Source organism: Impatiens glandulifera, chromosome 9, assembly GCF_907164915.1.
Source record: "Impatiens glandulifera chromosome 9, dImpGla2.1, whole genome shotgun sequence".
Classification (NCBI taxonomy): Eukaryota; Viridiplantae; Streptophyta; class Magnoliopsida; order Ericales; family Balsaminaceae; genus Impatiens; species Impatiens glandulifera.
In genome coordinates, this window is record NC_061870.1 from 1731157 (window position 1) to 1749293 (window position 18137).

Below are 18137 nucleotides of genomic sequence, written 5' to 3' on the forward strand. Positions count from 1 at the left end.
GTTATATGCCCAGTCATGTTACATTTAAATATATGGTGAGGTTTTCATTAGAAGAACTAAATTGTTATTTTTATCTAATCTCATATTGTTACCTACATTTAATAGTATATTGAAAGTTTTCTTCATTTGTCTATAATTTTATCTCGTTATGAATTTGCACGTATTATTCAAATACTTTTCTGTATTATTATTATTACTTTCATTACTAATTTATAAAGTAATGTTAAAGAACTTATATTGCTCCTCTTTCATTTGGTAACTTCAATAGCCTCTAGTGTATCAAGTCTCTAGTGTATCTCGTCCCTCCCATTGGACGTCGACCTCCAAGATTCCCTCACCTAGATGCAATATAGATAGAAACATCTCATTCTTTATCTATCTGTCTACACACACACAAACACAAAGTTGAAAAAACAATTAGATCCTTGCATATAACCATTTAACACTAATTACATTAAAAAATGTTTCTTTTAGGGGAATAAGGCGGGGATTTCTTCTTTGCGTGATATTTTACGTTGAAAGACATGAATTCCTTTAAGGTTAGTGATTGTTATACATTATTTGTTGAGATTGTTCCATATGACTTCTTATGGGAGAGTTTGTGGGATTTTAAATTCCCTTCAAAAATATTATTTTTTGGATGGAGTGTCATGCATTGAGAGATCTTGATGGAAGATAAATGAATGAAAAAATGGTGCAATATAGTTAGTGGTTGTAGAATGTGTTATGAAGATGTGGAGACGACACATCACTTGCTTTTTCATTACAAAGGAGTGGCTACAATTTGTAGCCTACTTTGGAATATGATTAACATTAAATGGGTGATGCTTGAGTCAATCGTTAATTGGTGGGATGACTGGATAAAAATTGTGAGTTCGATCGAATTGAGTCGATGGGTTCCCATCCCGATTATTTTCTGGTGGACTATTTTGCTTGAAATGAACCATATGAAGTTCAATGATCGCGGTCGACCAATGAATTTACTCTACCATACTATTACTATGACGATTGGGGAGATCTCATTTGGAAAACCGGTGGAGACAGTCAGTCAGTGAACTCATTGATCTTCTTGAAAATCTTTGAGCTTATTAAATATTGATTTTATGTTATATTTGATCATTTGTAAATATTTTTGGCTTATGTTTTCCTTGTTGATCCTCAATTGTTAATCGGTTGTATTTGATGACAAAATGAACACTCTAATTTTGTATTATTTTTGTCATTATATATACTTAAACAACTATCATTCATATAATATTGCATTAACCTTTTTAAAAACTAACAATTTAACATTGAGAATACGTTAGCACACCTACTATCATTATACATTTCAATCCATGTGTTTAATGAAAAAGAATTCAAACCTCATGTTAGTTTTAAATCTTTTATTATTTAAGCTATTCAAAATTGAAATAATATTTAAAATAAAATAGTTACAAGTGATATATTTTTTAAATTAAAATTTTAGAAACTCTTTTCTTATTTATTTCTCTTATCATTTGAACTTAGTATTGATAAAATAAAGAGAGAAATGCTAGCGTTTCTTATTAGCAAACATAAAATAAACTGAATGTATTAGCAAGTATATGAGCATCCCGAACGCGAGTTGTCTTTTATGTAGAGAAAATGAAGAAACCATAAATCACCTATTCGGGAGCTGATGTATTACTTCGGAGCTTTGAGACAGATTCTATAAAAGCCTGAATCTGATCAGTTTCCCGAGCGAATGGAATGAAATCAAAGATGTAGTACTACTTAAAGCCAAGGGAAATAGATTTGGAACAATCGTGTTTAAGTGCAACTTTGGAGTAGTGGTGTATAACATTTGGAAAAAATGGAATGCAAGGGTATATGGCAGAACCCGCAGGCATTGAAGAGTTATGGGAAAATATTTTATCGGATTGCAGCGCCCTCGCGGGAACGTGGAGAAAAATTCCAAGCACGGAGGACAACTGAAATATCTGTAGGAACTGAAATTTACCATTTTTTAAACTCACTAGAATTGAAAGCATTGTAATCAGATAATTTATTTTTGGTTTTTTAGCTTTTATTCAGAATGTTACGACTTCAAAATCATTCTATGCCTATCTAGAATGATCTCTTAAATTCGTGGTTTTTTCCCCATTTTCGGGAATTTTTAATAAAATGACGCTATGTCGTTTTTCCCAAAAATAAAAAAATAAAAAAATAAACTGAATGTAATGAAATAGTTTATATAGTTAGTGATTATAATAGAGTAAAATACCCTTAAATGCTAATAAAGATAATAAAACTAATATATCTAACATCCCCTTTCAAACTCACGATGCAACAACAATATGCATTGAGAGTTTGTCAGTCAGAAAACGAAAGCGTGAAATCGAATGTGCTTTTGTAAATATATCAGCAATCTACAAGGAAGAAGAAGCGAATGGCAAAGTGATGGTGTGAGTTTGAAGATGATGACGAGTGACATAACAAACAATCTCGATATGTTTGGTTCGCTAATGAAAGACAGAATTCTGTGCAATCTAGATAGCACTTTATTATCGTAATGTAGCGGAGTAGGGTGAGAAAGAAAAATACCCATATTAGTAAGTAATCTGTGTAACCAAACAATTTCACAGGTAGACGAGGTCATGACACGATACTCAGCTTCTGTAGAAGACCGACATATGACATCTTGTTTCTTGCTATTCCATGAAATAAGCGAATCACCGATAAAAATACAATATCCAGTGGTCGCCTTGCGGTCCGTAGAATCACCAGCCCAATCCGCATCAGAGTAGGCACGCAACTTTAATGAAGGCGTGGAAGGAAACATGAGACTATGAAATTGAGTGCCATGAAGATACTTGAGAATACGAAGAACATCATCCCAATGAGCTGTAGTAGGGGCAGTGACAAACTGACTAACCACATGAACTACATGCGCAATGTTTGGGCGAGTTACAATAAGATAAACCAAGCTGTCAACAATGGTACGATAAAGACCATAATCCTCCAAAGGAGTGCCATCGGACGGAGAGTATCTAGCATTGGTCTTAAGGGGTGTATCAACAATTCGTTGTCAGTTAGTCTAACACGCTCAAACAAATCAGCAATGTACTTAAATTGAGATAAGAGATAACCTTTTAGAGAATAAGCTACCTCAATTCCCAAAAAATAACATAGCATGCTTAAATCTTTCATAACGAATGAGTGTGTTAACTTAGACTTCAATGATTCAATAACATCATGATCATTACCTGTAATCATCATATCATCAACATACAAGGATAGAAGAATGCGTCCTGCTGTTGTACGCTTGACAAATAAAGTCGAATCATGGGAATAGGAAGAAAGCCAAGCGAAGTGATCACCATAGAGAATTTTTTAAACCGGACATGTGGTGCTTGTTTGAGACCATAAAGAGCTTTACAAAGTTTGCAAACTTTACCAAGTTGATGAGGAACACCCGGGGGAGGCATCATATAAACTTCTTCATGAAGGTCACCATTCAAGAAAGCATTCTTCACATCCATTTGATCGATTTTCCATTGGCAAACCGTAACAACAACAATCAAAGTGCCAACAATTGTCATTTTCGCAAGAGGAGCAAATGTTTCCTCATAATGCATGCCATATTTTCGAGAATAGCCTTTAGCAACAAGTCAATCCTTATATCGTTAAATAGAACCATCTGATTTTGTTTTAATCTTGTAAACCCAACGAGAGCCAATGTCATGTTTTCCAGATGGTATTGAAACCAAATCTCATGTATGAGTCTGATGTAAAGCAGTGAGTTCCTCAGCCATAGCAGTCTGCCAAAGGGGATCACGAACTGCCTCCTTATAGGATGAAGGCTCGGAAAAATGATGAACATGAGTGACAAAGAAAGCAAATGAAGTAAAATAAAAGGAGTACTTAAAATCGGAAAGTTTAGTAGACTTACGAATGCGAGTGGAGTGACGGTGAGGAGGATCCTCAATCTCATCCGGCAATTGGATGGTCGTAGGAGTAGGGACATGGGAGGTGGATGTATCGTGAACCAAAGTATCAGATAGACTAGCAAGAGGATCCGCAATCTCATCCAGAATTTGGGTGGTCGTAGGAGTAGGGACATAGGAGGTGGATGTATTGTGAACCAAAGTATCGTGAACTAAAGTATCAGATATATATTCATCGAGCTTAGTGTCAAAGGGATCAATACGAACTAGATCTGCTTGAGTCATATGATTTGAACTAGTAGGAACAAAGAAGAATGAAATGTGCTCTAAAAACACAACATGACTCGAAACATATAATTTTTGACAAACTGGATCAAAACAACGATACCCATCTTGACCAACAGAAAGACACATAAGGCAAACTAGGGAGATAACTTATTACGTTTAACATGTGGTCGAAGGAGGAAACAAATACAACCGAAAACATGCAATGAGGAATAATCAGGTGAATGACCATATAATTTTTCAAAAGTGGACAAACCTGAATTATGAGATATTAGGATTCTATTTATTACATGAGCAGCGGTAAGAACTGCTTCCCCCCAAAACACACTAAGAACCTCAGCTGATAACATAAAAGAATGAGCTGTTTCAACAAGATGACGATGTTTTCTTTCAGCCACACCATTTTGTTGAGGAGTGTTAGTACATGAGGTTTGATGAATTGTACCATCAGAGACAAGTAACTGAGAGAAATCATTGGAAGTGTATTCACCTCCCAAATTAAACCTAAAACATTTAATGACTGAAGAATGTTAGGTTCTCACAAGAGCTCGAAAATTGGTGACTATAGTAAGAAATTCAGACCTGCGTTTCATTAGATAAACTCAAGTATAACGAGTGAAGTCATCAATAAACAAAACATAATATCGAAAACCTCCTTTAGAAGAAACAGGAGAAGGTCCCCACATCAGAATGCACGAGATCAAATGGAGCAGTGAAAAAAGAAACACTTTTATAAAAAGGCAATACTGAAAAATTAGCCGATTTGCAACCACACCAATCAGAAATGTCATGACTTTCTAAACTACCCAAAGCTCCAGTAGACACTAAAAACTTTAAATGAGATCCAGAAACATGACCCAAACGAGAATGCCAACGGTAAAATACGAAGATGAACTATTCAAACGAAATGATGACAAGTCATTGTTGGAGGCAACAACATTTGATACTTTGAGTTCATCTAAAACATGAAGTCTTCATTTCCTACGGACCGTCCCAATCACCTTTTGTGACTGTGGGTCCTTAACACAACAATTGGAAGAAGTAAACAAAACTGTGAGACCAGAATCATACAATTGACTAACAGATACAAGATTTAAAGAAAGACGGGGAATATGATAGACATTTGGGAGAGAAAAACAAGATGTATGTACATAACCAATTCCTTCTAATGGCATTGGAGTACCATCAACAGTCATGACGGAAGATAGTGGAACAGAATTGACTGACACAAATGAGTTAATATTAGGAGACATATGATTAAATGCGCCTGAATCTAATATCCATAAGGGAGACGATCTACCTGAATTATCAGATGATGACAAACCTTTATGAAAGGAGGCAGGCATGGCATGTGTCTGTGAGGCAAGGAACTACTTAAACTGTTTAAACTTCTCAAACATATATGGATCTATGGTTGGAGCAGTAATTGTATTACCAATATCAGACGAGTACAAATCTCCAATGACAACCCAAATACAACAGCACAAATACTGGTAAAACTATATAAGGACCTGGTTTAACCAACCCCAAATCAGCAACAACAAATATTGCACGACACAACACGATGCGGCACGAATACAAATCTCTGACAACAACCCAAATACAACAACATAAATATGGCATGAAACGGCACGATGCGACATGACGCGGCACGACGCAACACGAATACAAATACCAAAAACGACAATACAAATACAATAAAACGAATATTGCACGACGCAACACGATTCGGCACGACGCGGTACAAATACAAATTTCCAAACTAAATCAGCTAGTGTAAAAGAAAGCGAAAACGAAAAATACCATTGACGATTGCAGACTCAAACACCATATTCAAATCAAAAGATGTAGAATGAATGATTTAGGTTGAACAGAGAGAATCCATAAATGGAAGCTCTGATACCATGATAAAATAAAGAGAAAAAGACTAGGGTTTCTTAATAGCAAACATGAAATAAATTGAATGTAATGAAAGAATTTATATAGTTAGTGATTACAATAGACTAAAATACTCTTAAGTGCTAATAAAGATAATAAAAATAATATATCTAACCATTATAACTACATAATTATTTGAGATTCAATTAGACTTGATTTCTTGGTAAGAAATTATTACTATAAAGATTGAGATTATCAGCTTTTTTTTTCTAATTATAGAAACTTTACACTCCGCAACCCAAAAAAAATGAAAATAATAAATATATTGGTGATACTTTAATTAATGTTATAATTTGAAGTGTTATGGTTAGCCAGGACAGTCAAATACATTCCTCATTAACTATTTGAAATGATTCTATTCCCACCTGTCTCACTCAATGGGATTAAAAATGCCATTCCTAATAAACTGATTAGAAAATTTGACAAATTAATACCTAAAATTGTTATTATTATATATATTAGTGGTCCGACAAAAGAATACAATAAATAAGAGACATGTGGCACATAGTTTTTATTGAAATAATGAACAATGTCAACTTTCAAACTAAACGTATCAAATAAAATCTTCATTCCTGTCATTGCATAATTAAATATAGAGAAATATGTAATTAATTATGTAGCAAGTGGATTACTGTTGGTACCTCTGACAGTGATTCATATACATCACTCATTGTGGATACAAATTACTCAAAAGAAAACAAACGTGTCCAATAAACTAGCCATCGGATCATAATTGTGTCCTTGAAATACATCCATTTGACAAATAAGAAAATAAAAGAGAGATAATATATAGTTTTGTAATTTCTATATATATATGAAGAGATCAAACTATTTTACTTGCATTATAATTATAAAGAAGGATGGATCCTTTGATAATCCAACCAAATTACCTTCCCACAATAGATTTTTCTGTTGAAAATTCAAATCCAGGCAAGAGTTGTTGGCATTCGACATCCCTGAAAGTGCGACGGGCACTCGAAGATCATGGCTGTTTCATTGCAACTTACAACCAAATCTCACCCAATGATTTGTTTGATTCGTTAAGAGATTTGTTCGATCTTCCATTGGAAACTAAGGCGAAAAACGTGTCGGATAAACCTTTTCATGGGTACTTTTCCAACCGACCAACCGCTCCATTGCTTGAGAGTTTGGGAATCGAAGATGCAGCTAGCCCTGATTCAGTCAAGAGATTCACTTCTCTCATGTGGCCCAATGGAAACCAAAGTTTCTGGTCTTAACATAATTCCCACTTGAATTTGTATTAGTGTTATGACTTATGAAAGGTCTTTCTCAATAATCTTCTTAATTTAACAGGGAAAACATGAGAACATACACAAAGGTGGTGTCAGATCTGACTCAAATGGTTGTGAGAATGATATTCGAAAGCTACAATGTGGAGAAGTATTACAATTCTCACGTTAACTCAACTACTTACCTTCTCCGACTTTTGAGATATAGACAACCACAAAAGAACGAAAGTAATGTTGGTGCTGATGTTCATACTGATAAAGGTTTCATAACCGTTCTCCATCAAGATCAAGTTAACGGGTTGGAGGTAAGAACAAAAGATAACAAGTGGATTGATGTCAATTTCCCTCCTTCTTCCTTCGTGGTCATGGCTGGTGATGGTTTATTGGTGAGTCTTGATTTTGTCAAGGTTATATCTATTTTTTCTTTTGTAAAATGGTTCGAGTTTGATAATTCGAACTCACGAGTTTTATATTGTGATAGACTTATATTGATTATATAAGCCAGAATACACTAAGTTTAATCTATGTCTTTTATTTTATTCAAGGCTTGGAGTAATGGAAGAGTTCATGCTCCTTTACATAAAGTGATAATGAAAGGAGGAGATGAAGCAAGATATTCTCTTTGTATGTTTTCTATTCCTAAAGGAATAGTTGAGATACCGAATGAGCTAGTTGACAACGATCATCCTTTGAAGTTCAAGCCTTTTGATCATGATTCTTTACTTCGATTCTTTGCCGAAGGCAAGGCAAAACACCATGAGTCAACTGCAAAGCAATTTTGTGGCATTTCAGAATGAGAACTATTTCTCTGTTCTTTCAAGCATGAATCATTAGTTTTTTTCATAGTTATGTTGTGTTCGTATCAATGAATCTTGTCATAGATTTACACTTATGATTGCGTTCTAAATTATTGTCTTAAGTAAAAATTCCCAATGAAAATAAAAAGGAAAGTCAATGAAGAAGTAATAAGTATTAGAGAAAAGTAGAGTTTATTAAAATAAAATTTGAATAATTATTAATTCAAATTACTATTTCCTTTGCACAGTCAATAATAAATAAACGGTTTCATATCAACATCTAAATATATAGTCGCATGATTTTTATGCTAAACTAAAAAGATATTATTATTGTTATTTATTGAGGAATATATATTTAATAATATCTATTATATCTATTAATAATTAACCAAATTTTCTTATATATCTAATCAGATAACTCTATTGTGACCTCATATGACCTAATTATAAAAATTATAAGTTTTTTCTTATTAATTAATCGTAGTTGACTTCTAAAAACACTACGACTCTTAGAATAATTGGATTAAATTATCTTCAATAATTGTCATATCCAAAATTACTCATTTCACATTAAATTAAAGGACATAATTCATTCAATCTCTTACTTGTCCTTATAAAAGTGTGCAATATAAGATATCTTTGTTTCTTAATGTCTTATTTGATGATATAATAATATATATATATATATTATGAAATATGTTTTTTTGAACTTTGAGTTTGAACTGTCAATTACACGGATGATTCAAATAATCCTTTCGAGCATTGGCCATGCATTTTTAGTACACGTTCTTCAAGTAGCCGAGACACCATTCATGTTCAATGTATCACAATATACACAAAGCAGTATGACTTCTCCAATCTTGTATGACTATGGTTCCCACTCAACTTTTGATACTCCTAACTATTGCTTCTATAACTCCTTTTTATTGAAAGCGTTTAATAGTGTGTCTGAAAGCGTTTAATAGTGTGTCAAATGAATATCAATCATTAAGTGAGACCACACATACTTATTTTTGGGTAATCTACTAATCTTGGTTTAAAATAAAACTCCACAATCTTTTTTTGGAGAGTATTAATGTAGGTGAGTTTTACATGTATCATACATACACATATATTTAAACTCGTTTCCTTTGCCTTGGCTATGACATCATTGTTGTCACAATAGATGTATATCGACAATGAAAATCTAGGAACAACACCGAATTCATCTATGAACTTCATCATCCAAACTACCTTCTTTGTTGATACACTAACAATAATATACCGAGCCTTTGTTGTCAAATCTACTATATCATTTCTTGAGCACTTCCAACTCACAATTTCTCAATTAAGGATGAAGATATATATGATTCGATTGAGACTCAAAATTATATCGATCTGTCAGAAAGCGTGCATCAATATAGCCTTGTACGATCAAATTTTCATCTCCGCATATATTAAGAAATCATTCTTGATCCTTCTCAAGTACTTCATGTTATTCTTAGATGCAATCCACTATTCTTCAAGAATTTATTGTTGTATGCTACAAATGTTCAAAACATATGCAACATCCAAACGTTTACATACTATGACATACATTATAGATCCTAGAGCAGAAGCATATATAATTTTTTTCATATTCTCAAACTCAACAAATATTTTAGAACACTACATCTTGCTGAAATATAGACCATGTTGAATGGATAAAATTGATTCTAAGAATCTTTCATCTTGAATCTATCAAAAATCTTATCAATATAAGTTCTTAGACTTAATCTAAGAAGCCCTTAAATCTAGCTCTATAGATCTGAATTCAAGTATGTATATTTTCCAAGTCTTTCATTGAAGAATATTTCTTTTAGTCATTCATTTAGAGAATCTAACATCAGAATGCCAATCATAATAAGTAATATGTCATCCACATACAAGACTAAGAATGATAGCTTACTCCATTAAACTTCTTGTAAACAGAAGGATCATCTTCTTTAATCATTTACTTACATAATTTAACATCAAAATGTCATTCCCAATAATAAGTAGTATTTCATCCACATACAAGACTAAGAAGACTACATTACTCCCACTAAACTTCTTGTAAACATATGGATCATCTTTGTATTTAATGAAATCAAACTCTTTGATCTTTTCATCAAATCAAAAATTATGACTCCTTAATGCTTTCTTAAGTCCATAAATGGATCACTTAAACTTGCATGTCTCTCTAGCATCATTTGAATCTTAAAAATCTTCATGTTGTGTCATGTATATATCTTCTTTACAAAATCATTTAAAACAGACGAAACTTCTTCATCCAAACATCCTTCTTTGTTGATACACTAACAATAATATACTGAGCCTTTATTGTGGAATCTATTATATCACGTCTTGAGCTCTTCCAGCTCACAACTTCTCAATTAAGGATGAAGATATAATTCGATTGAGACTCAAAGTCATATCTATCTGTCTAAAAGCTTGCATCAATATAGCCTTGTACGATCAAGTTTCATCTCCCCATATATTAAGAAATCATTCTTGGTCCTTCTCAAGTACTTCATGATATTCTTAGATGCAATCCAATATTCTTCTTCAAGACTTTATTGTTGTATGCTACCAATGTTCAAAACATATACAACATCCAAACGATTACACACCATGACATACATTATAGATCCTATAGAATAAGCATATAAAATCTTTTTCATACTCTCAAACTCAAAAAATATTTTAGAACACTACATCTTGCTGAAATATAAACCATGCTGAATGGATAAAATTGATTCTAAGAATCTTATATCTTGAATCTATCAAAAATCTTATCAATATAAGTTTTTTTACTCAATCTAAGAAGTCCTTGAATCTAGCTCTCTAGATCTGAATTCAAGTATATACTAGTATTTTCCCAAGTATTTTATTGAAGAATATTTCTTTTAGTCATTCATTTAAATAATCTAACATCATAATGTCATTCATAATAAGTAGTATGCCATCCACATACAAGACTCAAAATTCTAACTTACTCTACTAAACTTCTTGTAAACACAAGGATCCTATTTTTTAGTCATTTATTTATAGAATTTAACATCAAAATTTCATTCACAATAAGTTGTATATCACCCACATACAAGACTAAGAAGACTACATTACTCCCACTAAACTTTTTGTAAATATAAGGATCATCTTTTATTTAATGAAATAAAACTCTATGATCCTTTCATCAAATCAAAAGTTCCGACTCCATAATGCTTTCTTAAGTCCATAAATTGATCACTTAAACATGCATGTCTTTCAAGCATCATTTGAATCTTTAAAATCTTCATGTTGTATCACGTACATATATTCTTTCCAAAATCATTTAAAAAAGATTATTTTGATATTCATTGACATATCTCATATCCATTATATATGACAATATCTAGAATTATCCTAATGGATCTAATAGTGATAACTAGTGAAAATGTCTCTTCATAGTATATACCATGAATTTATCATAAACCTTTGGTAACTATCCTTACCTTATAAATATATAAATTTCAACATTGTCAATTATGAGTTTGAAAACTCATTTGGTTTTACCCTATCTTGCAAATCTATCAAGTCTTATACTTTATTTTTATACATCGAATCCATTTAGAATATAATGGTCTCATGCCATTTATTAGAGTTTGAACCCGTCACTCTCTTCTTATAGGTAGAAGGTCATTATGTTCTAGCATAAGAACATTTAAACTTACATTTAAGATGAAATCATTATAATATCTTGATTGTACCATTGACCTTTTCGATCTACGAGTGAATTCAAAAATTAAATTTGGAACATTTGTTTTTGGAATTAAAGGAGAACTAGTATGACACCACACAACTATGACCCCGATTTAAACTCAAAATCCTTCTAGATGAAATCGAACCCGTGATATTTTTGGTCTATTAAATCGAGTCTTACCACCGGGCTACCTTGGTGGGGTCTAAATTCAGAATATTATCCACAACTATTTGTAGATATTCTTGTTTCATATTTTTGATTCTCTGAAGCCCTAGTCTTTTAAATGTAATCATATCATCATTGAAATTATCCATGTCTTGTTGTTGAGTTTGTTGTTCTTCATCATCTTGAATTGTTTCAAGATGAATATTTCTCCCACTTGACTTGATGGAAAATTTTTTTCTCTAAAAATACTTTATCCCTTGAAACAAACTCATTTTGCATAGTTGGATAAAAGAAATAATATGTTAGGATTGGGATGACCGATAGGGGATCGAGGTCCGACTTATCGGTAATTGCTTACAAAACACACACAACACACTAGTACTAATCCGGTTAAAGATTAGAACCGCTCTTAACACTACACAGATTGTCATAGACTCTTGAACCGAGTTTAAGTGCGGAAATGTTTGTTTCAATCTGAAGTAACTTACACAATTCGGTTTGGAAGGTATTTAGGAGAAATCGGTTTAAGGAGTAAGTCGGTTCGGTCAAGGAAGTTATTGGTTATTTTGGTTGAGTTTTTAGGTGTTTTGGTTCGGTTAGAGAAGATAAGCCGGAATGTAAAGATGAAGAACACAAGACACGATTTTATGGATGTTCGGAGTTGAATCTCCTACGTCACCCCTTCTTCTCAAATAGTGAGAAGGATATTCACTAACTGGAATATTACCCAACACACTACACAATCCGAACGAGTCTTATTTACTGCTCGTCGGTTACACCACTCACACAATGATGTAATACTTTTATACTTGGTAAAATACACAGATTTCTTCTTAGAACAATTTCACTTTGAGAACAAAATAGCTATGTCAACTCAGGATGTTCTTCGGGCTTGATTATATGAAAAGCTTAGTTGATTCTTGCTCGCGCGCGTTATGTCTTGTTTGCTGTTATTGGCTTCCTTTATATAGAGAATATGACAACGGTCATATTTCTCTCTCATCCATTAATTGGTCAGCCGAACCGGTCAGGTTCAGGTGGCGTGCACACCTTGTAATTTTGAACATCTGGCAGACATGCATTAGCCGACCGCCTGTTTCAGAAGATTGTTTGTGATCTTGGATAATTAATCATCATTATTTTTGTTGCATGCTTCTGACTCGGATCACGAATCCTTCTTGTGTTCATTATCTAAGAAATTCATTACGTCATCTTTCATAGAATTCATCGATTTGAATATTTTCCCGTTGGCCTTATGATCTTCGATTTTTGAGCCAGCCGGAAGGGAATGTTTCATCCGACTTTTCATTTTAGCCGATCCGGTTTAGTCAAGTAACACCGATTTTCTTGATTGTCCGGATTTCTTTGATATAGGGTGTCTCAATCGGTCCGGTGCCGTACCTGCAAAAAGGATTTTTGAGACTAGTTAAGTTCTTTGTCCGGTTAAAATTAACTTACTTAATTTTTCTAACAATTTCTCCCATTTTAATTATTTAGAATAAATATTCAAAAGTTGTAAGTGTTGGCCGGTTTTAAAATCGTTTGGCCGGTTTAAAATTAACTTACTTAAGTTTCCTAACATAATATCCAAAACTTCTTTTGGATAAGTTATAAAAAATATTTATCTGATTTTTTTTTGACAAACTTCTCTATTTGTAAACATTTTACATAAGCCTCACAATTTAATATTAAAAAAAAACTTTTGAACATTTACAATCCATATCTAATATAATGTTTTGTCTATAGTTCTTGATGGAGTCCCGTTAATGTATGTATAGAGGTAGTGAGGGCGTATTCTCATAAGACTATCGAAACATTATCAAAACTCATAATTAATCAAACCATGTCTAAAAAAAGTTATTTTCTCTCCTTTTAGATACACCATTTAACCATAATGTTCTTCATATAAACAACTATACTATCTTATAGTTTTTTTTATATGATGTTCAAATTTGTTGCTCAAATATTCACCACAACGACTAAGTCGAAATGCTCTTATTTTCTTGCAGCTTTGAGTCTCTAATTCATTTTATATTTTTTTAACATTTAAAGAACCTAATTTTTGTGACACAAGGTAATATTCAAAAATGTACTAATATCATCAATAAATGTGATAACATATATATAATTACCTTTAGCTTCTGTTTTCATTAGCCCGCATACATTTGTATGTATTACCTAGTAGTTTATTAACTCTTTTAAACGTCCTTTGGAAGGTGACATTGTTATTTTATCTATAGGAAATTATTCACATGTATTAATGAAAATTCATAATCCATGTTTTCTAGAAGTTAATGTAATTCGTACTTATGTGACATAGTCAACAATGTCATAGGTAGGCCTCACTTAAACCATTTGATTTTTTCCTTTTACTATTTATGTTATATAATTATACTTGTTGATCTAATACAATCCATTACTCATTAGAGAATTCACAAAGAAAATTATTAATCTTAAAATAGAATTACTTCCATTTTTAATGATATATTCAAAACCTACCGAATATATTATACGACAACCGAAATATGGTTTTTAGTAATTCAAACGTAATAAGAATTATTCACTACTATAAAAAAAACATAGTATAAAGATATATTTAAATCTCTTACAATAAATGCATCAACATTTGCTCTATTTTCAATGCGCATGTCTATATCTCTTTCTTCACTTGTCTTTTATTTCTTAGTTCATGCATATATGAAATAATGTGAGCACATGCATTATCTGTTACCCAAGTGTGACCACTATCTTATGTAAGAACATCGGTTGTTATAATCTTAATAACACAAATACTTGAAGTGGAACTCATAGTCCTGAACTTCTTGTATTCCATAATATTACCATTACCATTTCTATGTATACTTTTGTTATAAAAATTAAGAAAGTTAATTTTAAACGGCCAGAGAACTAAATTAATCTCAACCTTCATGTGCAGGAACAGATCAAGCCGCATAAACCGGCTGGAGACCACATAAATCAGCTGGAGAATATACCAAAGTAATCCGGTTTCAAATGATCAAGTCATGATCAAGTCATGATCAAGAGGAATCGGCTTCAACATCTCAACCAGACCGGCTAGCAAGAAGGTTCTCAATCCCAGCCGGACCACATTACGAGAAGATCAACCGGAAACTTCGAAATACAAGATGACGTAATATGATGAAATAGATGCTTCTTGGGAAAATACAATAAGATAAGATCCGGATCAGAAGCATGCAATAAAAACAATGATGATCTGTTTATCCGAAGATCCGAATAAGACAACCGGAACGTGCATGTTTGACATGTGTCCAAAACTGCAAGTCGTTCACGTCATCAATACCTGATCGGTGTATGCATGCTTGCCAAGTGTCAGAAAGATGAAACGTGCACGCAACATCTCTGAACCGGCATGGTTTCAAACTGACCAATCCTATAGAGAGAGAAGAAGATGACCGTTAGGATATCATTTACTATAAAAGGAAGACGAAGGGTCTTCATTAAATACGGTTCTGAAATCTTAAGAGAGAGAAAGAAATCTCACGCGCGATCCTAAATAGCTGTTTCATTTACCGAAAGCATTGTTGTTGTATTGTGTCATTGTATTACATCAGAGTGAAGAGGTGTAACTGACGAGTAGCGAGTTAGGCCCGTCCGACAGTTATGAGTGTTGTAACATTCAGAGTTAGTGGAGATCCTTCTTATAATCTGAGAAGAAGGGGTGACATAGGAGAGTTTGCTCCGAACATCTATAAAAAATCTTGTCTCGTGTCTTTTCTTTTATTTCCGCTTATTCACTCTAAAAACCGAACTATTACCAACCTATACATAATACTTAACTAAACCGGTCCACATATTTCATTTAACCGATTCCTTGTTAATCTCATCAAAACTAAGTCTTGCGTGTTGCTTCAAGCTGAAACAGACATTTCCGCCCTTGAACCCGGTTCAAGAGTCTGTAACAACTTGTGTAGTGTTGAGAACGGTTATAGTCTCTAACTGGACTATCACCAATCAGAGCGTGCGTTGTGTTGTAAGCGGTCAACCTTTTCAAACCGGAACCCCGGTACTCCAAGGGCGATCCCGATCCTAACAAGTGATATCAGAGCGAGGTTCTTAACACTCAAGCAACCGAAGAAGATGGGAAGCATGACCCACATTGATAAGCCACCGATGGTAAACAGTGAAGCATTTAGCAGCTAGAAGAAACAGATGTATCTATATCTGATCACGCTGGATGATGAGATGAGCCGAATTCTGAAGGAAGGACCGATAAAGATCAACAAGGAGACAGATGCATGGACGACTAAAGTAACCTGGACATCCATTGCATGAGACACATCTATAAGTCTATAGACGACAACACACTGAACAAAATCTCAGATTGTGAAAATGCAAAGGAAGACTGGGAAACGATCATTCAGATCCATGAAGGAAACGAAAGAACAAAAGAGAACAAAATCTTGGTGGCAACTCAAAAATATGAGAACATCAGGATGAAACCGGGAGAAAACATGAAGGAGTTCAGCAATCGGTTCATTAGTGTGGTCAACGAGCTACAAACACTCGGAAAAAGATATGACAACCGGGAGATAATCATCAAAGCATTGAGATCACTACCGAGTGCTTGGGATATCAAGACCATGGTGATGAGGTAGTCAAGCAACCTCAGGCAGATGAAGCTGCATGATGTGTTTAAAGATCTAAAAGCATACGAGTTCGAGATAAAGTCTCGGATCGAAGATGAGGCATCAACGTCAACCGCAACCAGAGCTTTAATTACATCGGTGGAACCGGCGGTCAATGTATCAACCGTTCCGGCTCCCATCAAAAACGCTGACCAGATCAGTGAAGACGTGATGGCGATGCTAGAACAGAAATTTGGGAGATTCATGAAGAAGAACCAACCACCATCTAACAACAGTCTTAATTATAATTATGTTGATAAATCAAATAAAAGATGATATAATTGTGATGGTTTTGGACATTTCAGGTCAAAGTGTAGGAAACTGAGAAGAGACAATCGAAAACCGGAAAACAACTACCAAAACAACAACTATCAAGGTAACCGTTATCAGGGTAACAACTATCAAGGGAACGATTTCCGGAGGAATGACAACCAAAGAAACGATTACCGAAGGAACGATAACCAGCAAGCCGATGAAGGAAAGGAAATACAAAAGGTACTCATCGCATCCGACGGTGGAAGCAACTCGGCATACTCCGACAACGAAAATGATGAAGAGAGAGTAATATGTTTCATGGCAAACAACGAAGAGATATTTGATTTCTCTTCTGATGAATTTACAAGGAAGATCTGATTTCTGCACTCAACGAAATGGTCGCTGAGTTCAGAAACATATCTGCCTATATATACCGACCCGGTCAGAACATGAAACCGGAGAGTCAAGTGGTATCGCTAGTGAGCCATGCGAAACCACGGTATATGAACTGGCCGGACTATCCTTAGAAAATGAGGAGACAGTTCAACCGGTAACCAAAAAAAATAAACGAACACGGTATATTACGGTTGCTTGGGAAAGATCCCGTGAAGCCGTAGATCAGATGTGCAAGTATAAGAGGCACCCTGAATGTAAATTTGGTATTGGATACAAACAAAACAAATCAAACAAATCAAATCACTCTAAAGGGATGAAACTCACAAAAGACAATCTTCCTTTCGTAAGATTTGTCAAGAGCTCTTCAACCAATAGTGAGGCAGAAACTGTCATAGAACCGGAACTAAAATATGTTAGTCCAACTGACTCGGAAAAATTACTGCATCCTGAGAGAAGGAGAGCCAACCGGTCAGGAGATAAACGAAACAAAACACATGTATCTCAAAATAAAACTAATCAAAATCCCTCATCACCACAATACAAGGCAATCTTGGGCAAAAAGCAAGAGGTTAAGCCAAATACCATTAGAACCATTACCGGGAAAGTGATCCGACTTATCAAAGTCTGGATTCCAAAGGGACTAATCAACCACGGACCCAACTGAATGTGGGTACCAAAAAGGTGTAAATATTTATTTTTTGCAGGTTAGGAGAAGCAATCGGCTAAGGAACTCGGAA

At 33.9% G+C, this 18137-nt stretch overlaps 2 protein-coding genes across 2 annotated transcripts; one reads left to right on the forward strand and one right to left on the reverse strand.

The window, feature by feature from the left end:
- Positions 1-279: 279 nt before the first annotated feature.
- LOC124914378 (secreted RxLR effector protein 161-like) lies at positions 280-3563 on the reverse strand. The gene is made up of 4 exons (XM_047454916.1): positions 3419-3563; positions 3130-3227; positions 2566-3022; positions 280-338 (listed from the first exon to the last, which is right to left on the reverse strand). The coding sequence occupies exons 1-4, from the start codon at positions 3561-3563 to the stop codon at positions 280-282; spliced, it is 759 nt and encodes a 252-aa protein (XP_047310872.1).
- Positions 3564-6966: 3403 nt separating this feature from the next.
- On the forward strand, positions 6967-8289 carry LOC124916588 (probable 2-oxoglutarate-dependent dioxygenase AOP1). The gene is made up of 3 exons (XM_047457320.1): positions 6967-7362; positions 7446-7767; positions 7927-8289. Exons 1-3 carry the CDS (start codon positions 6992-6994, stop codon positions 8176-8178), a joined length of 945 nt encoding a protein of 314 aa, XP_047313276.1. The 5' UTR covers positions 6967-6991; the 3' UTR covers positions 8179-8289.
- Positions 8290-18137: the final 9848 nt, after the last annotated feature.